At 43.6% G+C, this 24,904-nt stretch overlaps 1 protein-coding gene and 1 pseudogene across 4 annotated transcripts in view; one reads left to right on the top strand and one right to left on the bottom strand.

Annotated features, from left to right (window-relative positions):
* Positions 1-24,904, top strand: part of NLK (nemo like kinase) — a 71,027-nt gene that overhangs the window by 7,983 nt on the left and 38,140 nt on the right. For 3 of the 4 annotated variants that reach the window (XR_015057592.1, XM_085878976.1, XM_085878978.1), the window contains exon 2: positions 15,271-15,418. Coding sequence is in view for 3 of the 4 variants with exons in the window: in XM_085878976.1 (XP_085735102.1) it covers positions 15,271-15,418 (148 nt within the window). In the remaining variant the exon portion in view is untranslated. The remainder of the gene's footprint in view (positions 1-15,270; positions 15,419-24,904) is intronic. The other variant, XM_085878977.1, reaches the window with a different exon arrangement.
* LOC147028513 (uncharacterized) lies at positions 1,786-7,060 on the bottom strand (annotated as a pseudogene).

The raw sequence follows: 24,904 nt of genomic DNA, 5'->3' as shown, positions 1-24,904 counted from the left end.
GAGTCGAAGAGCAGGAGGCGGGTCGTGGCGGTGTCGAGGAGGCATGGGCGGAGACCAGAAGCGGGAAACCACAGACAGTCTGGGCCAGAGGAACTGCCCCGACTTTTATAGAGCTCGGGGGGAGGGGCCATGTCGAATCCAAACGTCATCACCCGAATCGGGCACTCCGATTGGCCCCGACCCCTCACGTGGCCCGCCAGCTTGGGCCGGAAACCGCCTCACTTCGTTTCTGGCAAGGTCACCCCAAACAGTGGCAATATTGCGCTCCGACCCCACGAGATGACACGAATCGCTCACACCGAAATTGGCACGCGAATCATCCTGCAAAAAACCCCCTGGGCGAGCGGTCGAGGGTCCCGTACGCTCACTTGGGCTTCCGACCAGCGCCGACCAGTTCCGCACGTGCCAACGTGGCCCGCACTGTACATTCCCTGGCTCGATCGCAGCCTCGCTGGTCGCAGAAACGAGAAGACGTTCGCCATCCATGGAGAATCCACCGCCGCTGCCAGCGAGGACCGAAGGTACATCGCCATGGATAAATCCATGCACGTTTCACGAGCGGCATACGTGTCTGCTTTCGAGCACATTCCACACAGTGCACGCGGTTGCGCAATAACTCACGTGGCCGACGCTCACACGACTCCACCAGCATGTGCACAGGGCGAACACCAATATGTGTCGGGTATTGCGGTTAAACAAAGAACAAGCCGCTTCTACCCACACACTCGTATCCTGCCCAACATGGCGTGGAGTCGGCTTTATTGGCCTCTGTACGTGTTTTGTGCGGCGTGGATCGTCGTGCTGTGAACACTCCAACACGCTGTGGTAAACTATACGAGGGGCAAGCAGGGCAGAGGGTACCATGGATTGTCGTGCTGTGAAAAACACCATTCGTGCAGCCTCTTAAGAGGTATTTGTTTGCATGCCTTTTTAATCCAATCGGCAATTCTCCCCTGCTTACAGCGAAGGCGCACTTGGCCGATTTACCTCAGGAATAATCAGAAAAGAAGAAGAGTGGGGATGAATGAAGAAGAAAAATGATTTAAGCAACCCTATTAGATAATCGCAACGCACTCCCTTGTTGTCCCGCTCAACAAAAGGTCGGGGACTATCTACACGTATGATAATGGAATAACTGTCTTGGGACACCAATCTGTTGTATGCATGTGGTTCCGAGAATCGCAACAATATCTTATTCCCCATTGGGAGTAATTGACAATGAGCCATCTTTCAATTTTTTCCATTGAGTGGTTTGGGAGAAAGAGGTGCAACATTTTTCTAAGATGGCATCCGTACCACGTGACCTATGATGTCATAATTATGAATAAAAAGAGACGGAATATGAAATCCAGGCAGAAGGCACTCGTAATTATGAATACTGGCAAAGGCACTCCTATGGTAAAATTTTGTGTCAATCGGATCAACGGTTACCGAGAAAAGGAATTTTTTTTAATGCACACACGCACGTACGCCACACGTACGCACGTACGAAACCGAATCCCTAACCCTGCTTTTCACTTCGCGAGCGCAAGGTAAAAATCCTTTATTTTAGTTGTTGTGGTTTCTCGTTTTGTGGCCTTCGTGTCGAATATTGGGAGGGGGTGGGGACATGGGGGTGTTGATGTTTTGCTCTTTTCGAAACATGACTTTTGGTGGCATCAGGAAACTCACCCAACATGGAGAAAAAATAATAATGTGACACTATCTGAAAACCACAGAAAAGGACCAACTTGAGGTTGAGGTTCACCGGCACAGGGTCATTAATTCCTTGATGGTGAGCGGGAAGAGAACATTACAAGAAGATGGCGAATACAGGAAAAGGCAGGTCTGCCCATTACACGCTGAATAAAAAACAATTATGGAGCTTCAGGTTTTAATATATGGCAACTGGATATACATGGCATTGTCAATGACATGGCACAGTGGTATTTCCAACCTCATTGCCCATTATGGATTACATGAGCTGATTGATACCATCCCGACCAATACATATTTGCCTCAAAGGATTTGAATACAGATCGGACATTTGATTTAACACCGTATCAGATATTATCCTCTGTATTATAGTGACTACATTATAGAATGTCTACACCTCCTTTCATTCACCTTTTGTTGCTTTATAGCCTGGAATTTAATTGCATGAAATCAGACTTTTTCCACCTTTATTTATACATCGTAACCCACAACTTCCAAGTGAAAAAACAAATTATACACATTTCAGAAAGTTAATTAAAAATACAAAACTGGACTGTCTTGGTTGGATAAATGTCTACCCCCCCCCCCCCGAGTTAATACTTGGTGGAAGCGCCTTTGACAGCAATTACAGCTGTGAGTCTGTTGGGATAGGTCTCTACCAACTTTGCACACCTTGATTGGGCAATATTTGCCCATTCTTCTGTACAAAACTGTTCAAGCTCAGTTACATGGGTCGTGTTGATGGATAGCAATCTTCAAGTCATGCTACAACAGATTTTCGATTGGATTTAGGTCAGTCAGGGTTCTGACTGGGCCACTCAAGGACATTCATATTTTTGTTCCTTCACCACTCCATTGACGCTTTGGCTGTGTGCTTCAGGTCATCATGCTGAAAGGTGAACTTCCATCCCAATATGAGCTTGCTTGCAGAGGGCTGCAGGTTTTCCTCAAGGATTTTTCTGTATTTTGCTCCATCCATTTTCCCTTCTATCTTGACAAGTGCCCCAGTCCCTGCTGATGAGAAACATCCCCATAACATGATGCTGCCACCACCATGCTTCACAGTAGAGATGGTGTTCTTTGGGTGATGTGCTGTGTTGGGTTTGCACCAAATGTAACATTTTGCATTTCGGCCAAAAAGTTTCGTCTTGGTTTTGTCGGACCACAAACCTTTTGCCACATGGCTTCAGACTATCCCGAGTGGTTTTTTTGCATGCCTCAAACGGGACTCAAGGTGGGCTTTTTTGAGTAATAGCTTCCTTCTTGCCACCCTACCGTACAGGCCTTATTTGTATAATGCCTGGGATATTGTCACATGCACACAGTGACCAGCCTTTGTCCTAAAGGCCTGTAGCTCTTTCAAAGTTGTCTTTAGCCTCTTCATGGCCTCTCTGAGCAGTCTCCTCCATGTTTGGTCATCCAGTTTGGAGCGACGGCCTGATCTCGGCACGGTCTTGGTGGTACCATACTCCTTCCACTTCTTAATGATTCTCTTGACTGTGCTCCAAGGGATATTCAAGGCCTTTGAAATATTTTTATATCCATCCCCTGATCTGTACCTTTCCACAACTTTTCCTGGTTGTCTTTTGAAAGCTCCTTGGTGCTCTTGGTTGAGTCTTTGTTGTGAAATGCACGACCCAGCAGAGGAAACTTGCAGTAACAGCTGATTTTTACCTCCGCCACCGAAGGTGAAGGAGGTTGTTTTCACCCCTTTCTGTCTGTTTGTTTGTTTGTGTGCAGGATGTGTCAAAAAGTTGCGGACAGATCCGGATGAAATTTTGTGGACAGATTGGGTGTGTGACAAGGAAGAATTGATTCGATTTTGATGAAAATCCGGATCGAGATACGAGAATTATTTCATTTAGTGATTCTTCGTTATTGAGAGATTGGGCCTAAAATGATATAAAGCAAGATATTTCAAAAATGTATTGGGCCCAATATGTTCTTGTGGATCAGGCATTTTGTGGTGGAGGTATGTGCTCTACCAATAGTGGGGGGGGGGGGCAGTGTTTTCCCGTTGGTTTCAAATGTTAATTTTTGGCCACTGGTTGGACTGTGTTCTGGAAGGATTTAACTTACCAAAAAATGATGTCGCCTTTTTTTTGGTCATTTCTTTATACTTTTCTCTCGATTTCAAATTACAGCCCAAATCGTGCTAAATAATTTCATTACATTACCCCAAAATACATTCTGTATGCAAAGCAAACACCCAATATATTGCTAAAAGTAATATAATAATTAAGAAAAAACACTCCTTTCAACAACTCAAACTTTTTTGGGGTTTTTGACTTCTAAATTTTAAATACAGTGATAATCTCACAGCTCAAACATGTTTTATTTAGTTCTTTCAGTCCACCATCTGGCTGGTTCTGCTCAGCTCATGTCGGATAGAACTTCAATATTCATTTAGTGTTTGTGTTCATAGTTGGATGGAAGGATCTCCTTCTTCTTCATCCTCTTCAATTCCTGAGTGTCTGGTTGACATTACTGCACACCTCCTCATCGGCTCCACACAAACACATCTCGGAGCTGTTGAGGCCCTGCGACCGACAGGAACAGTGTGATGTGCACCTGGTCTTCTTGCACCCACATTTGATGAGGTGAGTAAGCATATTTTGCTGCTCCTTCAACATCTCTTGTTGCAGGTGTTGAACACAACTTTGGTCAAGCTGCTGTGCTGCCTCTACACATGGCCCCTTCAGATGAGGATCATCTAGGAAGAATTATTCTACATAGAGATCATAGAGGGCCTGGACTGTAGTCATGTGTGCTTCCAGGGCTCTTTTCATGTGCTTGGCTTCCAGGATCTATCTTGTTGTGGTTGGACCATAGATGTCAGCTTCACTCCAAGCCTCGTCAAGTCCACTGTCTTTGATGGCATTCCCAGCTGCCTGCAATGCAGCCATCACAGTATACATCTCACCCAGTCTCAGCACCCACTTGCCCTTGCAATCATCCCTTGTCATCTCAAGCTGTTTGGCTCATTCATACAAGGCCATGTCCAAGGTGATAACCATCTTCCTGTCAGGTCCCATGACCATGCAATTGATTTGTAATGTCTGTTTCAGGACTGTGATTAGTGTTTGCCATTCATGGGCAGGTGCAGCTATCAAAGGCAGGGCACTAACCTCTGTCAAAGGTTTTTCAGATGACAGGAGAGAATTGTAGGCTGCCCAGGTAGGGATGTTATGACATTTGCCACTGCCACCCTGTTGACGTGCTGGCTGTTCTGGATCTTGCATGGCTGTTGACTCACCAAGGAAAGCTGCGGCAGTTGGCTGCTGTGATCCCTCAGGAACTACAGGTTGGTTGATATCCATGGTTTGAACATCCCCTGGAGCCTGTTGATCGTCTGGTGGACTGATTTCCATGGCCTGGACATCCTGAGGCACATTTTGATTGGTGTGATGACATCCATGGCTTGAATGTCCCTGGCTTCAGTAGTGCGCATGATTGCCCTAGAAAGTAGCCACACAGAGTCTTGTGCAGAATAGGGTTCGATTGCTCCTACATTTGCTCCAGGATGGAATCCAGCGAAGATGGTACCTTCTGCTGCCTTTGCATTAGATGCATGGCAGCAGATGAAATCTGGGTCAGTCAGGCCCTTCAGGGAGCGGTCCCTGGCTTTTTGTTCATTCAGCCTCAACTTCCTTGTGCTCTGTGGGTCAATCGAAGGTTTTCTGCATTGATACAGTGCGGTGGCTGTTGCATGTAGGGTCCGCTTCCCATCTGGTGTGTCCTCATTGAAGTCACTGTTGTCGATGGCAAAGAAAATGAATGTCCCCTTGCACATTGTTGCTGGCAAATATGCTCCTTGTTCCTAGGTTGCTGGCAAATATGCTCCTTGTTCCTAGGTTGCTGGCAAATATGCTCTTTGTTCATGGGTTGCCTCTATGACTGCATTGGCCAGTTGGGTTTCAAGCCTCAGGATCCTTGTGTAATCTACAGAGTGGCCAAACCCATGCAGGAATTCAAGGAGCTTCTTGCTCCTAGTGGACTGATGAACTGCAATGCCAACAGAGAACAGTTGTGGCCATTCCAAACGATGGTGGAATGGAGCATCTGGTTGTTTTGGCTTGTATGTGACTTGGCACTGACTTGAAGCAATACATGATGTTCTGACTGATAGTTAGAACATCTCGATGAATGGTGGCAGAACGGAATGTGTCTGTTTCAATGTTTGCAGCTGGTCCTGCAACCAACCAGCGAATGAAGGCAGAGAGTGCTTTTGGAACATGTTGTTCAGCATCTTCATTGCTCAGTTCTCCTTTGAATTCCCATGGGTGCTTGTCCTGGGCAGTAATGACAGCTCGGAGTACAGATGCACTCTCGAACAGTTGCCTAATGTCACTTTCAGTAGTCTTTGCCATAGCATCCTCCATAGCCGCATCGCGGACAGCTGTTGTGAACACACGGTCTGACTCATTCCGCCGTTTCGATTTCATGAAATGGACATCATCGATGTGAGAGGTCATCTTCTCCTTGATATCTCGTGTAGATGGCTTCATGTGTACACCATTGGATTCAAGCATATTAGAGTCGACCAACTTGAGGTCTGTCATGGTGACAACTTCTCCAGCCTGGAGCAGAGTGCGAACTAGGCTGACAAACTCAATGTCTGAGACTACTTTGCCAACATTAGCTTCTTGCTGTGTATATGCTTTGTCCTCACTGCTACTGGTTGCACCACGCTGGACATTGTGAACCCAGCATGAGAGGTGGTACTTTACATCAATGGCACGAGCATCGTCCTTAGTGATGGCGGCACTTAGCTGCACCTTCCAAGTTTGATTCTTGCTTTCATAAACAGCCTTTTGCAGTTGTTTCCCTGCACTGGATGTACACACCTCATGAACTGGCTCCTTCCTGTCTTCTTGGCAGAAGAAACACTGCTTTGCATTGAAATGAGATGTTGCTGAACGTGTGAAGTGAAGAGTCTCACTTTCAGCAGAGTCTGATACACTCGTGGCTGCAGAAGAAGGCCGTCCACGCCTCTGCTGTAGATGCTGACTCTCTCCTTCTTGGCAGGCCTTCTGGTATCGTGCCTTGGCACGCTCAAGGTGACCACTGTGACAAGTAGATCCATAACATTTTCTGTGCCACTTTGCTTTCATATCTTTTAGATTGGAGGCAGTGTACCCATGCAATCGCCCACTGATCTGTGCATAATCACCATCTCCATACTGTCCTCTTTCGTGTACAAACTGGAGGAACTTTGAGTAGGCTTCCTCTGATGGTTCAGACACTAGGACACCAGTGCCAGGCTCCTGACACTGAATACACAGTTTGAAATCGGTTTCTGGTCTTGGTTTCTTACTGGTACTGGGCTCCATCTTGTGTGACTGCTCCTAATGGCTCATGCACTTCAATCTGCAACACACAAAATTTATGGTGAATGTACAGTCATTTGCAAAAGTTTAGGACCACCCTGAGAAAATGTCAGCCCGTTGAACCTCTGTCAGAGACGTTTTTTTGCCCATTTTTCCGCAGGACCAAAATCACAAAAAAAAAAGAAAAAAAAAATCAGAATTCACAACAGACACCTGCCAATGGTTCTAGAAGCAAATACAAGCATGCGTCTGAATGTTCTTGGCGGGTGACGCAACATGGATGAGTGGATACCTGTCCAGGGTTGCCAAATTGACATTTTCTCAGGGTGGTCCTAAACTTTTGCAAATGATTGTAGATGTGTATTTCTTATTTCTAAGGCCTAAACTATCATATCATGCAAAAGTTAGCTGAAGAAGAGAAAGTGAGATCTCAGTATTATATGCTGGTTTGGATGGGTCGTGGCTGTGAAGTTCAACAAGAAGTTAGTTGTATGATCATAAACAGGATAAACAGACATTCTGTAATGAAGACACTGTTAGTTCAGATTGAATATTTGTCAGAAACACTTTAGAAAACACAATGTAACATTCTGGCACTCCAGACTCTGAAACAAAGCATGATTAATACAGTACGTTGGGTCAAAAATGACCTTTCAGCTTTGACGTTGTGTCAAGGTTACTGAAGGTCCACAGAAAAAATGGCGACAACATTTTTCCACTTCCTGGCAATGCTAAGAACACATTCATAATAGTTGCAAAAAATTAACATGCAAAACCAATGGGAATCTCAATCTGTTACGTTGCCGCCGCCCCCCCCCCCCCCCCACTACAAGTGCTTTTCTAGTTTTATTCTGAAATAATCAGATTCACTACAATTTAACACAGGTGTAGGCCAATTAATTTGGTGTGTGACTTTGAAGGTGAATGGTTACACCAGAGATAATTTACAATTGCTATTATAAGGGGGATGGACACTTATCCCACCAAGATATTCTAGATTTGTATTTTTAATCAATTTTCTGAAATTTGTGGAATTTGTTTTTCACTTGGAAGGTATGGGTTACGATATGTAAATCAAGGTGGAAAAAGTCTCGTTTAAAGCAATTTCATTCCAGGCTATAAGGCAACAAAAGGTGAATAATTTGATCGGGGCTGTGGACTTTATATAGCCAGTGTGTCTGCTTATTCTTGAATGGAATGTAAATGGGGATAAGCATTCAGTAGTCAGAAATATAATCTCTGATTTGAGTTGCATGTGGCGTTCCTCTTTGCAACTATGCATCATGGTGACATTGACTTGAGAGGGTTGTTAATAGTTCTTACAGGTGTTTTACTGTTTTTCTTTCAATTGGCTTCTTCAAGCATTTGAATCTTGTGTTGAAATTTGGAAATGTTCCCATAATTGAAAGGATAGGAGCTTTTGCTCTCCTCAGGATATCAAAGTGCCACTGCTACGGTCGTGGGTTCATACAGTCTCTGGATGTCCCTCATAAGGTTCTGTACAAGATTTGTACATTGATAAACCTGGTTCCTTATTTTTACCTCCGCCACCAAAGGTGAAGGTGGTTATGTTTTCACTTCTGTCTGTCTGTCTCTGTCTTTTTGTAACTTGCGAAAATCTAAGATTTTTCAAGTATATTGGTTGGTTGTGTGCGTTATTCTGTTTGTCTGTTTGTTTTTACGTTTCTCTCTTCCAGGTCATAATTTTGAAACTATCTTCAAAACTTCATCACAGAGTAAGAAGCCTATTGTTTATGAGGTCAAAAGGTCAACAGGCCAAAGGTCAACAAATTTTTAATTAAAATCTTTCATTTTCTTCCGATTGACGAGAAATTTGAACAGAATTAGCATATCAGGTCACTGAATTCAACTACCAATTATTTTTGAGGTCACTGTAGGCCAAAAGGTCAACATTGGCCGAATTTTTTAAAATTGTCAATTTTCATTCGATTGACTTGAAATTTGAAGAGGAGTTGCATATTTGGTCATTGAATTCAACTACCAATTATGTTAAGGTCAACATAGGCCAAAGGTCAACAACTTTGAGGTTTCTAAAATCCTCAATTTTCATCCGATTGACTCAAAATTTGAAGAGGAGTTGCAAATTTGGTCATTGACTTCAACCACCAATTATTTTTGAGGTCAAATTTGTTTTTGGGAAATCGCAAGTATCGTGCTATGCATGATATCTTTCTTCTTTGTTTGTTTGTGTGCAGGATATCTCAAAAAGTTGTGGATGGCTTCGGATTAAATTTGGTGGGCAGGTTGGGTGTATGACAAGGACGAATTGTTTTGATTTTGGTGAAGATCCGAATCCACATCCGACTAATCAATTTTTTTAAAGTGGTTCTTCACCATTGAGAGATTGGGCTAAATCAATGTAGGGCATGATACCTCAAAAAGTTGTTGACTGATTCAGACAAAATCTGGTGAACAGTTTGGGTGTGTGACAAGGACGAATTGATTTGATGTTGGTGAAGATCCAAATCCATGTCCGGATACGAGGGTTTTTTTTTTACTTTTAAAGTGATTCTTCACCATTGAGAGATGAGGCCAAGAATGATACATAACACGATATTTCAACAAGGACAAATGTGTCCAAGAGCAGCATCCTAAAGGTTTTGTCAGCAAAAAAAAACAACAACTTCCGATATTTCGTCACGTGCCTTGATTAAGCCAATAGCGAGACTCATCATCATGTATTTACGATATATAGTGTATTTACGAAATTACAATACGATAAATGGAATAATCTTTAAATAGTAATGTGAACTTTTCGAAACTTTAAAGCAAATGTCCGAATATATTTAAAAGTTCATGATAGACGCTCTCAAAAGGCACTATCAATGCGAGGATGTGTACATGTTCTTAGTATTTCAGGAGATCCGGATCTTGTATATACAAGAGCCGAGTCCTAGAGGTTAAAGTTTTGTCTTCACAAGAAGAACAACGCCGAGCTCTCTATGAGCAGCGTTCGCTACGCGAGACTCTGCGAAAAAATTATTGGGTCCGATGTGTTCTACTGGATCAGGCGGCAGGCATTGTGTGGAGTAGGTGTGTGCTCTACCGAGTGCCATTGTTGTTCTTTATTTATTACCGATCACTCTGACTATTATAATAATCCATAGAATACTGTTCTCGACCTGCTCAAACAAACCTGCCACCATCGGGCTTCAAGCTACTCATTGTTTGTTATTCCACCATTAAAGGATTCTGAGGTCATTTTATTGTTATACAAGTTCTCATTCAGCATCATTCACCAAATATATGAGCACTTTGTGAATCTCGCGGGCATTGTGATATATCATTGGATTTATTTGCAATGCCTGGTTCTATGATACAACGACTTGAGCCTTCGCCATTTCATGACCTCATTGTTTGTGCTAAGGCCGCTCTTCCACTTGCCTAGGAAGTCGTTCTTGAAGACAGACCACTTGAGTTCATGTGTTTTCGCCTTGCACCTTTGCATTCCACAACCTACCTGTACTTTCTATTCAGATCTCCATCTTCACCCGACTGCACTGTTCTACATTGTGATTCCAACAGTGTTGATATGGCTATCTCCAATCATCTGTCTGCTGAGATTATGGTCTTTATTGATTTTGATGTCCACCACAAAGAATGGCTGGGCCATTCCAGTTGTACTGAGTCCAGTACCAGGTGTGAATGCATATAACTTCGCCCTGTCTCATGGACTTGCCCACATGATTTCATCTCCAACCCCATATTCCAGTTCATGTTACTTTATTTATTTATTTTTGACGTTTAAGGTTTCAGTGTCGTCCTCATCAGAGGCCAAGCCTGAAATTATAGAAAAACGAAATGAAGCAATCGAGAAGTGAAGAGAAGGAAAAATAATGGAAGAGTTTTTGAGGAACTGGTAAACTTTCCTTTTGAAAAGGGGCAGATTATACAAGCAGTCAATTATCAGGAGTAGAAACTGAAGTAGTATCTTGAGAAAAGGGAAAGAGAGCCAGCATTACGGTGTACAGTAATTCAAGCAAGTTGAGTTCTGAGGTCAGATTGAAAGAGTTGATAAGTCTGATTGCTTTCTTCTCGAATCTGTTTAAGCAAATATAGTGAGCTGGAACCTCTCAGATGTGAGAGCAGTACTCTATGCACAAGGACGAATCGGAGAAACTGTTCAGATGAGTAGAATTTTCAACATCTGAAGAGAACTAGTTTCTTGGAGGCAGACTTAGCTCCCTGTACAATGTGAGGTTTCCAAGATAGATTTGATGTTCCAGTAATACTGAGTATGTTTACGGTAATGAGTGGTAAAATCATTGCAGAGCCTTCAAAGGAGATGGGAAAGTTGAGAGGAGCTTTAGACGGGGAAGTGGGAAAGAAATAGAATTTTAGAAGCATTAAACGTAACTTGATTACATTTGCCCCTTCAAAGAAATCCTGTCCAAGTCCGAATTTATAGAGGAAGTCGTGATAAAGTTCAAGTTGTAGATCGAGCGAGAGGTGATTGAGCAGACGTGAAAAACGTAGAGGAATGTGATGTTGTCATCAGCATAAGAATGCATTTGGTAATTTGTGGAAGAAAGAAAATCACTGATAAAATTAGAGTTCAGAGGATGCCTTACCCCACACGGTCTTCAGAAAAAGGATATGGGAAGGGTCTTTAAACTCTTGCTTTGTGTTTTGCATTAAAGAAACAGCACTAGGTGCCATCATATTTGTCTGAATGCTGGACGTCACAGTCATCCTGTGTCATGCCTCAAGGCATGAGAGGAGGAGGAGAGATTGGAACCATACTCTGCACAGAGTGTGGGTGCTGCCAAAGCAGTCTCCTTGGCTAAATTGGGCACAATCCTGGACGGGTCGCCACTCCGACACAGGATACCAGCAAGCTGGCACTCATTTTGCCGACCTCGGAGGGATGACAGGTCGAGTTAACCCCACCTGGTATTAATTCAACAGCTGAGCGGGATTGGAATTCAGGACTCGAGGATCCAAAGCCCACCACCCCTAACCATTAAGCCAACACCAGGCCTAAAGCATGAGACAGCATAAATAATTTTCCAAGTACTGCTCAACTGGAGGTTTTTGAAAGTGCCAAGAAGATTATTTGTGTTCTCCAGTGTTGAAGTATATAATTTTTTTTGGAAGTCTACCATAGTTGATGCATCATATTTTACACCACCTTATTTTAACACGTTAAATTAGTTATTCGTGCCTGTTGTTTGTGTCCTTTTATAATGTCTTTAAAAACAGTAGGCTTCCTGTTTGGAATTAATTTCACTTTTGTTTGACTGCCAAACAGACCAAAACAAATATCTTGCTCCTCTCTGCGCATGCTCGATTGCGACGAGATTCCTTACATTTTTCCAATTTCGGAGCCAAAGTACTGCTAAGCTGCAGGTTCGTGTTCCGATTTGTGTTCTATGGTACGTATTCAAAATATAAAATTAATTGAAATGAAGTAGTTCCTCAATCAGAGACAGACAGACAGACAGAGCCAAAGTGAACCAATTGCTTCACTCCCTTTTTCGCTTCATGTCTGGGGTAAATAAAAGGTGGAGTGTAGGAGACAGGACAGAACCTTGAGGGACACCGCTGTTAGTAGGGAGGGAGGGAGTGGTTGAACCATCAACAATTTGCGAAGATGGAACGGCTGGAGAGAAAGCTAGCTGTGAGAGAGAGAGAGAGAGAGAGAGAGAAGAGAAGAGAAGAGAAGAGAAGAGAAGAGAAGAGAAGAGAAGAGAAGAGAAGAGAAGAGAAGAGAAGAGAAGAGAAGAGAAGAGAAGAGAAGAGAAGAGAAGAGAAGAGAAGAGAAGAGAAGAGAGAGCAGGAGGATCAGTTCTTTATCATAGCCCATCAGAAGCTGCTGATGAGGTTACTCATTGGATTTGTGTTGGCATGAAGCTGTTTATCCCTTCTCGAGCCTTCCAAGTGAGACCATATTATCAACCCTTTCCATTAACCCCCCCCCCCTGTCTGTGCTGTGGCGATTACCTATCGTAACCACTTATTTAAGAAGTACCATGTCTGTGGAATGGCTGTCAGACTTGACATCTGTATTGTCTTGCAAGCAATTGCTGTAAAAGGGGGACATTGCTAAGGTCCAGTATGCAGAGTCTTTCTGTAATCCTATCCCAGCTCAGTGGCGAGGGACCAGAAATTTCTGGAGAATTGCTCAGTGTTCTCAACTGAAATGAGTCCTCCTTACCTGTCATTTTCAATGGACTCAAAGTACTTACACCCACTGTTGATGAGATCAATCTTTTTGCTCATTTTGCAGAAAACTCCACCCTTGATGATCAACTGTATAACTAACTATAAAAAATTTTTACCGTTACTATTTACACCAAAGAGAGTGGCCAAGATCACTTAAGGACTTGATTAATCGAAAGCCACTGGTCCTGATGGAATTCCCGTGATTGTCCTGAAGATGTTTTCCTGAACTGTCTTCTGTTCTTTCAAAATTTTACAACCTGTGTCTGTCAAGGTTGGCATTGCCATCTTGTTGGAAACTGGCATCTGTTTGTTAGTGCACACAGATTCTGGGGAGAAGTCTGATCCCACCAACTATCACCCTATTAGTGTGCTTCCCATCATCAGGAAGGTATTTTGGTAATCAACATGTTATGGTCCTGAGACATTCTCGGTTTACTGGTGATTTATTTATTTTTATCACTCATGACTAAGGGATAAAATTTCTCGGGATTTGGATTGTCGTGGTGAAGCCAGGATTGTTGCTCTTGACATCTCTAAGGCCTTTGATAAAGTGGTGGCACAGATGTCTTGTTCATAAACTAAAGTCCTCTGATATCTTTAGACAAATGCTTGCCATTATCTCTGCGTTTCCTATTGATTACCGTATTTCAGTGGTGGCATGAAGGAAATGATTCTCCCCCATACATAGTGTCCCTCAAGGTTTTGTGACCAATGTTTGTCAAGGTGTTATGTCAATGCAGGTGTTCCTCAAGGTTTTGTTTTGGGCCCAATATTGTTCTTATTGTACATAAATGACCTGCCAGACCACATTCTTTCACAGCTAGACATTTATGTTGATGTTTCGACGCTGTACTTAACTTATCCAAGCATCTGCCTGCTTCACCTCATGCCAAAGCCAGTAACACTTTTCGTTAAGATTGAAAATTAATGTGGTAAACTGGGGGAAGGATTGGCTTGTATCCTTCAATGTGAAGAAGACTCAGTCGATGTCCATACCCTGGCAAGATGTCCATGTTTATCAACATTGTCAATGGGTTCTCCGTTGCAGGAATTCCCTGAGTTGTGTTTGCTGTGGCTTTTATCTACCCCAAGCTCATTTGGGAGAAGCAGAACAAAAAGTGCTTCCAAATGCATTGACTGTCGATAGCTCTATACCATGCACGACGATACGTCCATCCATTAACTCTCTTATCTCCACTATAGGAGAGTCGTGCATGTATGCATGTTGCCTCTCTGTCTGTCTGTCTGTCACCATTTTTCTCAGAGATAGCCAAATGGATCTTCGTCAAACTTTCAGAGGTGCATCAGTGAGTGTCGTGGAATGTTTTCGGCAAAATAAAAAAAAAAATGTTGGATTTTTTTTTTATCGCTCTATAGTGCCTAAGCCTCTGTAGCTATACAAATGATCCCCGACCCCATTCATTAGTAGGTATAGGGCAGTGTTTTATGTCCCCGTAAAGAAATAGAAAAATAATCAAAATTCGATTTCTTCAAAATATCAACAGAATTAGAACATCACCAGACAACCCCTGATAGTATCTGTATAAGGCCACGACACGGCATCTTGTGGAATATGGTTCGCATGTCTGGGCTGGTGTACCTGCTTATCATCTTTCTCTCCTTGACAGGATACAGCAGCGTGCTTTGTTTGACAGTCAGGTGTTTTAACTTGCTGCCGAGTTATCCATCCCTTCACTTTTGAAACGTCTTGATATGCCTCCACTCATGCTAAATGTTTTTTTTAGGAAAGTAGAGTACAATTGTGGGTAGGGTCCACAGTCATTCAGAACAATCTGTAGCGAGGGAAAGGAACAAGGCTCGACCACAGTGAGCGGCCTGGTTTTGTTTTGGCCATTTTTGTCGTGTACTGATGAAGCCTTTAATGCAACGAAGCAACGTTGTCCTGAACTGGTGTTGATCTGAAAGTTTTGGAACGTCCATGCAACTGCTGCATACTGCTCGTTTCAAAAAAAAATTAAATTTGTTTTGCTGATGCTCCGTCTAAACCTTTCACTGTCATTCTGTTTTTCTTCCCTACTTTGATCTTGTGAATAACCAGGTCGGTAACGGACCCCAGGGATGGAAGGCGTGTGGCACTTAAGAAGATGCCCAATGTCTTCCAGAACCTCGTGTCCTGCAAACGGGTCTTCCGCGAGCTCAAAATGCTCTGCTTCTTCAAACACGACAATGTGAGCGAGGAACGAGAGGTGTGGAGGCATTTGGCTTAGCACCTGGTGGGATAAAGTATTATTGATTTGGAAAAAGTGCATGTTCTGGATGTGTGATGAAGGCCATCTATTTATTTTGTACACAAAATGGAGTAATTGACCCCCCCCCCCCACCACCCCACATGCCCTGTAGGCTACTTGTCCTTGTAAGTACATCCTCCCAAACTCATTTTCATTCTCACCTTACTACTACTGCTACTAAACTCCCATTCCCTGCTTTTTCTATCTATCCTTCACCCCTCTCTTTTCTTCCTTTAAATTTTTTTTTTAAATACATGGTCAAGGCTCATGGAAGAGTGAGCACACATAACAGACCATAACACAACATAAGAAAGGGGAAACTGTAAACGCTGGGCGGAGGGAGAAGGTAGACGAAGACAGACAAACGAGGGATGCAAGTTACAATGAGGGGAGACTGCAAGGGGTGGACAATATGGATACATAAGCAAAATTTGGGGAGGGGCGGGGGTGGTTTAATGGGTGGAGAAAAGATCATGGTGCCACCGTAGATGGCAGTGAATGCTGTCTTGAAGACCAGGAGGGAAGAATGAGATTGAAGAGAGTGTGAAAGGTGGTTCCACATGTGGGAAAAGAGAGGAATAGATGAGTGGAGGTGAGTCTGGATTTAGGCAGTTTCACTAGGAGGGGGTTTGTGGTGGACAGCATGCGTTCTGCGGATATTTTGGGGAGCAGGGGGGGAGGCGGGGACAGAGCAGGGCGAGGATAAAGGGTGCAGGACCAGAAATGAGAAAGAGGAGGTCAGCAACTACCGACCTGTCAGCAAAGGCGTAGTGACAGGCCTACAGACTCAGCTTCATTGCAAGAGATTCCATTGATCTTGAAAGCCTTTGTTTTCACGATGTCAAGCTGAGCAAGATGTAAGGCAGGGGAGAGCAGTACACCATCAAGCTGCAAGTGAAAGCTTTATAGATGGCTGGAAGCTCAGGTTTGCCAAGGAAGGACTTTATATGATGGAGGATGCCCATTCAGTATCTGGCTTTGGAGGCCAATTTTGAAACGTGGCTTGCCCAAGAGAGATCATGAATGAGAGTGAGACCCAAGAGTTTGAGTGACTGAACCTCTTTGATAGGGTTGTTCAGAAAGTAGGTGGGAGGGTTTGCGGAACAGTCCCGAGAGAAGGAGAGAGATATTGATCGTTTTTTAAAAAATTTAATTTTTCAGGATTTAAAAACATTTGACTAGTTTGACCAGTTTGTGGTTTTTCTCAAGGTCTGAGGAGAGGGAAGAGGCTTCAGCCTGTCTGGCAGAAGGATGAGAGATGTCATGGCAGAGAGTTGGAGGATTTTTCAGAGTCAGTGAGATCATCGATGAATCTTAGAAATAGGATGGGGCCTAGAACACTGCCTTGGGGGTACTCCAGCCTTGACAGGGAGAGGAGAAGAAAGGATCCTGTTGAGAGCCACATGTTGGCTATGAGAGTGGAGGAAGTCAGTAATCCAAGAGTGGAGTTGGCCTTGGATTGCACAGGCAGACAGTTTGTAGAGCAATGCAGGATGCCAGACTATCAAAAGCTCAAGATATATCCAGAGAGACCACCCTGATCTCATGACTGATATTGAGGGTCTCCATCCATTGTTGGGAGAGTTGAAGTAGCATGTCCAAGGTAGAGTGACCAGGTCTGAATCTGAATTGATGATCTGAGATGAGGCTGTTGGAGAAAAGGAATGATGTTATGTCAACTGCGATGATGGATTCCATGACTTTGCTGATGATTGGAAATAATCTCATTGGTCTGTAGTTAAGGAGATCCGTTTTTGCACATTTTTATGTGTTGCTGTGATGTTGGCTGATTTTTGAAGCAGATGGAAGATGACCTGGGATAAATTACAGGGTGAAAAGGGCAGAGGGAGGAAGTGCAAGGTTTTTAGGACACATGAGCTGATGCTGTCCATTTCAGTTGCAGAGTCCTTGTCGAGGGTTGCCAGAAACCTTTCCACCTTCTCAGTTGCAAGGGACACCGAATGCAAGAGCAGTTGGGTACAATTTGGAGGGTGGGTACAGAAAGAGGGGTTCGGGACACAAGATTTGGAAGCAAACAAAGAAGTGAGGCATTTGACCTTCTTACGAACGCAGTCGGCGGTGGTACTATTTGAAGTGAGGCAAAGGATGGAAGGAGAGCATAGACCAGAGACTGATTTGACAAGGTGGCACTAGGTTTTAGAGGAGGGAGACAAGTTTGAAAGTTTATTCTTGAGATGGAACAAATGTTGTTTCCTCCTCAGAGTAGACACACACTTGTTGCCGGCTTTGTGGCATGCTCTGAGGTTGCTTTCGGTTGGATTTGCCTTCCAGGAGGAGAATGCAAGTTGCTTTAAAGTGCCTCACCACAGGAATCAGAGTACAGTACTAAGAGAGGGAGGATGGGTAAGACAAATGAAGACAAGATGGGATGATTCTGTATATAAGAGAGAGCAGGTTTCTGTGGAAGAATTCCCAGGCTGAATCAATATCAGGGGCCATAGATGCAGGAAACCAGTCCTGAAGTGAGGGCTACTTGTAGTCCCTGCCAGTTTGCCTGATTGAACTGCTCGACTCGCCAGCACTGAGGATATTCTTTGAGATTGCCAGAGAAGTGTTGACCTTCACAAGCACATGATCACATTAGCCAAATGGGGCAGAGGACGAGCATGATACATTGGCGGGGAAGTTTGTCATCATCAAATCCAGGAGGGGAAGATTTTCTATTGGAAGAAATCCAGGTGGAAAAATTCACGGATTGAGTCAGTCCCATGGAGTCACGGAAGCCTTTTGCAAAAGTGCCGTGGCTGCTGAAAGGGGTACACCAACATCCAGCCAATTAGCATGGTGATAACTTAAGTCACCACGTATGAGGAAGAGAGAGTTGGAATGAGTGATTAAAATTTTAATCGTCAATTTATCCTTCTCACCTCTTTCCTCACGCAATACTTATTAAATGGATGGTTCCCTACAATTTATACTTTGCATACTCTTTCCCATTAATTGATAATTATTGATTGTTACTGTCATGAGAAAAATGATCATCTGTCCCCAAGGGAGGCCTAAAGAACATCCTTTTTCATTGTGTCTTCCACTCCATTGGTTAAAAGGAAACCCCAAACACAAAAAAAAAATTTCTGGAAACCATTGAGAATCATTAATCATGGTCCAATTTAAAGGGAAATGTTTTTTTAATTCTTTTTTTTTTGCCAATCACAAAATGTCGAAAAAATTCCGAGTGTCGATTTTCGATTTTGCCAGTGTCGTCGCACCTGGAAGCCCTATTTATCCGAATGGCAGCATTACACAGAGAGCAACGGTGCACGTCGAACTCTGAATCAGATACGGATTCCACCGTCATCAGCAAGTCTGAAGGTTCTCAGAATGTTGAAACAGATCAGTGGGATTTTGAAGGAATGGTTGGAGACCAAATTATTAATGTAAATTCTTTTGGGGGGAATTATGGAGCCGAATCGTTTCGAGCCTTGTGCGAGCGATTCAGAGGAAGAAGGCACAAGTGAAGATGGGGGGTGTTAAAAAGATCAAAATGCGAGTCAGATGTTCACTTCAGCTCAGTTGGGTTTGATTTTTCCGTTCAATTCACGGTTTATAAGAGAGAGATTTTGTCTGTATGAATCTGAATTCCCCCCAAATCTGTTTATGTATTACTCGAACAGAAATACCCACCATCGCCCGACAGCACTGACAAAATGGGCACTCTTGGACACCGTGGACAAAATGGGTGACGAATGCTTTGTCCCACCGTCACAGGCTGATAAGGAATCTTGCATGTTCCGGGATTGTCCTGTTTCATACGTTCCCAGTATGCCATTTGTATCCATGCCGTGTCCCACCGTCATGTCCGTGAGGTGTCGATGTCCCTCCTTAGTGGATTGGGGATTGTGGAGGGGTTGGGGAGAGTGTGGAGGAGGGGGAGGGGTGGGAATGATGAGTGTAGAGGAGGGGGTGTGGGATGGTGGTGGGTGATGAGGGATTTGGGGGGATGGTAGAGGGAGGGGCGTCGGGTGGTCCTGGATATTCTTAGGGTGATGGTTGATGGGGATTGTGTGGGGGGTGGGTGGGTGTTTATTGTGGTGTGTTGGTTGGTATTGTTGGGGTGATGGTTGATGGGGGGGGTTGTGAGGAGACTGTGGAGGGGGAGGGGGATGTGATAGTTGATGGGGTGATTCTGGAGGGGGGTTGGGATGATGGGGAATTGTGGAGGGAAAGGGGAGTGGTGTTGGGGGTTGGAGGGGGGTCAAGGGAGGGGTACCCTGAAAGTTTTAGCATCCTTAGTGAAATCCTCTCGGGAGGAGTAGATGATGATGATTCATAATACTTTCTCTCCACTATATAGATGGTGGTTCATTTGATTCGCAGAAATTTGTGTTCATAATCGATAATTATTTTTCAGGTCCTCTTGTGGTAACTGCCAGGCAATAGCAACAGCTGTTTGATCCACCGTTCAACTTGTCCGCAAACATGTGCCGGTAGCTGGGTAAAGATGGTGTTAGTTTTGAGTGACGGCTATTTCTTCCGCTTAATCGTGGGTACGGCATTTTCTCTCAGTCATGGCAGATAATCACAAGATCCAGCTGTCTCTGACTGTTGTTTCATAACAGTGATCTGTAAAATGTTCTGAGCACAAAAGTGAACATTTTGTCACCCCGATCGACACTCGGGTATTTCGGACAAATCTCGTCCAATTTCTGGCAAAGTCAGGGTCTTTTGGCCATTTGGTGTAGCATGAAACCATCTCGGTTTGCATTGCTATACAATCACCAAGGGCATAGTGACCTGGCATATTTGTGGAAAATCAAAAGTTATTCGCCATTTTGAGTTAAATCGTACCGCGATGTAACCTGTAGATCGTACGGATATGACAGTCTTGGTCTGAGTGTTTGGGTTCCCCTTAAATTACACTATATTTCCAAACTACACGCAGTTGGTGACCATCTGATCTTCCATACTCGTATGCTTTTTCTTTATTAGTCTCACCTCGAGGTGTGTGTGTGTGTGTGTGTGTGTGTGTGTGTGTGTGTGTGTGTGTGTGTGTGTGTGTGTGTGTGTGTGTGTGTGTGTGTGTGTGTGTGTGTGTGTGTGTGTGTGTGTGTGTGTGTGTGTCTGTGTGTCTGTGTGTCTGTGTGTCTGTGTGTCTGTGTGTCTGTGTGTCTGTGTGTCTGTGTGTCTGTGTGTCTGTGTGTCTGTGTCTGTGTCTGTGTCTGTGTCTGTGTCTGTGTCTGTGTCTGTGTCTGTGTCTGTGTCTGTGTCTGTGTCTGTGTCTGTGTCTGTGTCTGTGTGTGTGTGTGTGTGTGTGTGTGTGTGTGTGTGTGTGTGTCCATCCGTCCGTCCATCTACGTTTAAAATTGTTTTTCTCTGCTACCTCTTGTCTGATGCATGCTAAACTTAAAACATGAGAGGGGCTCACCATTGAGAATATTTTATTGATAACTCTGACATCATGGGTTACATGGTATGGCAGCCATATTGGATTAAAGGGGGAAAAAAATTAGACGTCATCTTCAAAACTGCTCAACACCAAAAAAAGTTGAAACTTTCCATTTGTCATCAACTCCCATGGGGTATATAAGGTGATAACGATGACATCATCAGTGAAGTGGTAGTCCAGCCATAATTGGTTGAATCAAAATCCTTATCCAAAAAAATCTGAAACTTCATATACTGATTTTTGACCCTGTGTGAAGAATGACATTTACGACCTCATCGGTCACGTGGTCTAGCGGTCATATTAGATTGAAAATGAAAACAGAAAAAAATCTTCTCCTGAACTGCTTAACAGATTGAAGTGAAACTTCATGCTTATGATTGACTTGCCATGGGAAATATCACTATATATATATATATATATATATATATATATATATATATATATATATATATATATATATATATATATATATATATATATATATATATGCATGCCTTCATTGACGCAATTTAGCCGAACTATGCACAAAAGTGGTAGTTATATCCTCATAATCAAGAAAGCTACAGATAATGGCAATATATGTGACATAACAGGGTGCATGGATGAGTATATGGGCCATAATAGCAGTAGGCTATAAAAGTAGCGTGTGCAGTTAAAGATGGTATTTTTGTTCAGAATGAGCATGTGAGCGAGACTGTGCACTCTCCAGAGTGCTGTTCTGCTTTTGATTAATGTTTCCTTTTGTGTCCTGTGCACAGAACTTGTGGTGGACCCATCATTCTTACAAGTGTTCACCTCAGTAAATTGGCCATTTTACATGCTCCATTGAGGACGGAGACGTGCATTTTTGAATGACCTTGAAAAAAAAATACCATTGTCGACAGCCCCCACTCAAAAGTGTTTTTCCCCTTTTTTAGGTGAGAACCAACACGCTGGAATCGAACTACTCCAAAAATTACACCTAGTGGTCGATGATTTGCATGAGGAGATGCCGAGCAGATGATGCCACCTCTGACTGAATGCAGTCCTAAGCCACATTGGTTAATGAACAGGATTATTTAATTTATTTATTTATTACCTCCATCACCGAAGGTGAAGGAGGTTATGTTTTTCACCACTTTCTGTCTGTTTGTGTACAGGATATCTCAAAATGTTGTGGTTGGATCTGGTTGAAACTTGTTGGACAGGTTGGGTGTGTGGAAAGGATGAATTGTTTCGATTTTGTGAAGATCCGAATCTGGATGTGGATACGAGAATTATTTAATTTTTAAAGTGATTCTTCACCATTGAGAGATAGGGCCAAAAACGATATACTGCTGTATCGCATGATATTTCAAAAATGTATTGGGCCTGATATGTTCTCATGGATCAGGCATTGTGTGGTGGAGGTATGCGCTCTGCTGAGTGCCCTTCTAGCTTTCTCTGTTTTCTCTGCAACCGCTTATCCGATTGACGCAAAAATTTCACCATAGGTGCAACTACTCAAGTGGAATATTTTAATGATAATTATGATGTCCTAGGTCATGTGGTGTGGCAGCCACGTTGGAAAAAAAGGCAAAGCTTTGGACCTCTATCTCTGAAACTGCTCCATGGGAAAAAAACTGAAACTTGACACATGTCAAGTACTCCCCATGGGAAATATAAGTGTGATTTTTGATGACATCATAGGTGGCTTCGATATGACATAATTGCAAACGTCGAATGCTTTATCCAATCAGTATGAAAATTGAACATATCGTTTTTGAGCCTTATCTCTCACTGGTGAAGAATCACTTAAAAATTTCTAGTAGTTGGATCCGGATTCGGATCTTCACCAAAATCGAATCGGTTCGTCCTTGTCACACGCCAAATGTGTCCACAAAATTTCATCTGGATCCGTCCACAACTTTTTGAGATATCCTGTACACAAACAAACAGACAAAGGGGTGAAAACATAACCTCCTTCACATTTGGTGGTGGAGGTAATTTGCACGGACGGACGGACAACCCGAAAACATCATGCCTCTGGTGACTTCGTCAGCGGAGGCATAACAGAAAACAAAATGAAGCCTTCAAAGAAAAGAACACCTTCCCTACAGTTAAACATGGAGGAGGTTCAGTGATGTTTTGGGGTTTCTGTGTTGCCTCTGGCACTGGGTGCCTTCAATGTGTTCATGGCATCATGAAATCAGGAGATTACCAAGGTATTTTGGAGTGCAATTTTCAGCACAGTGTAAGAAAGCTGGGTCTCCGTCAAAGGTCATCGGTCTTGCAGCAGGACAATGACCCCAAACACACTTCACAAAGCATCCAGGAATGGTTCAAGACAAAACGCTGGACTGTTCTGAAGTGGCCAGCAATGAGTCCAGATCTAAATCCCATTGAACACCTGTGGGGAGATCTGAAAAAAGCAGTTGGAGAAGGCACCCTTCAAATCTGGGAGAACTGGAGCAGTTTGCACAAGAAGAGTGGGCCAAACTACCAGTCGAGAGGTGGAGGAAGCTCATTCATGGCTCAAGGAAGTGCTTGACTGCAGTTATTTTGTCTAAAGGCTGTGCTACCAAATATTAAGTTGAGGGTGTCAATAATTTTGTCAATGCCATTTCTTTTTATTTTCTGATTTAAAAGGATATATGAAGTTCTGAATCAAAAACAAAGGTTCTGTAATATTAACAGTAAAAAAAGGAATTGTGGAGACCAAATACTTTTGTCAATTGTAACTTATTTTAAGAGAAAATTGTAATTTATTTGAAAAAAGTGCAAGCGTGTCAATATTTTTGGCCACGACAGTACATGTAATATATAAAGCTCTTTCCAACCACTGACTGGCTCACTCACTGATTCACTGACTGATATTGAAGATCGGAACCTTCCAGGTGACATAGCTGAAATTTTGCTTGCCGATGAACATCGAAGCCAGTACACCGGAAAAATTCACAGAATCGTCCGACAACATCTATAAATGAAAATTAACAACAAAAATAAATAAATGCAGGTGAGCGACCCGAAACAATGGGGAAGCATGGTAATTTTGCATGCCGACGGACATCGAAGCCAATACACCAGGAAAAATCACAACTGTCGGAAAGCATCCGTAAATGAAAATTTAAATAAATGAAAAATCAAATATAGGTGAGTGACCCGAGACAATGGGGAAGCACGGTTCATATGCTGGCACAATATTGTTGCGAATTCGTGCCCGCCGGCGTGCGATCGGCCACGTAACTCGAATCTCGGCCGCCTCGCCCACTGGAACGGACAATTCAGTCGTGACCCTCCGGGAACTACCACCCGGAGCCACTCACGGGTGGGTCTTTCGACCTCACCACAATCGTGCCAATCGCCCACCCGCGCAGGATAGGGTTGTTCGCCAAACTGGACCTACCTAAGTACCTACGCGGATGGTTAATCGGGCGATCGTACCTCGCCGCAGGTCAGCCGAGGACACGAACCGCTTAAGCGGTCCGTTCCATGCTACAGTGATAACCGAGCGGTGTTTTCGCTGACCTCGATGGACGTGATTATTTATTGGGTGTTGAAACCCTACTGCCAATCCTTTATGTGATGCAGGATGGAGAGTCAATAAAAAGAAAGGAGACGAAGCAGAGCAGGAACAGTTCAACAAGCAAGCATTTTATTTGCACACGCAGACACAAAGCAAGCACGTATATTCAGCCATACAAAATGCACAAAAAACAAATGTAAGAAAAACAGTTAAAACCGACTATACGCGGACACACGGCAACACTTACACAGTTTTACTTGAAAGACTGCGCCACCACAAGCATTTACGCAAAAAGCAAAGGAAGAAAGCCACCCTCACAGGCAAGGAGACAGACAGGCCCGTAGACCAAATGTACGTGGATCCTGGAGGATCGGCCAGGTCCACGAGACCGGGGAGGTCTTACCCGCGTCCTCGTGATGCAATGGCGGGCAAGCCGCAATGTTCGCGCCGCTGCGCCCCGACTCCGTGCCCTGGCGTAGTCGGCGAGTCCTCTCTGGCATGCTCCGCGTGAGCGGTCTTGTTGGCACCACGTTTAGGGTGGAGGAGGAACGGG

The sequence above is a fragment of the Eptatretus burgeri genome, chromosome 4 (genome assembly GCF_056783735.1).
Source record: "Eptatretus burgeri isolate ZD-2024b chromosome 4, Ebu_testis_v1, whole genome shotgun sequence".
NCBI classification, from domain to species: Eukaryota; Metazoa; Chordata; class Myxini; order Myxiniformes; family Myxinidae; genus Eptatretus; species Eptatretus burgeri.
The sequence above is the reverse complement of the archived record's forward strand: the minus strand, read 5'-3'. Positions and strand labels throughout refer to the sequence as shown.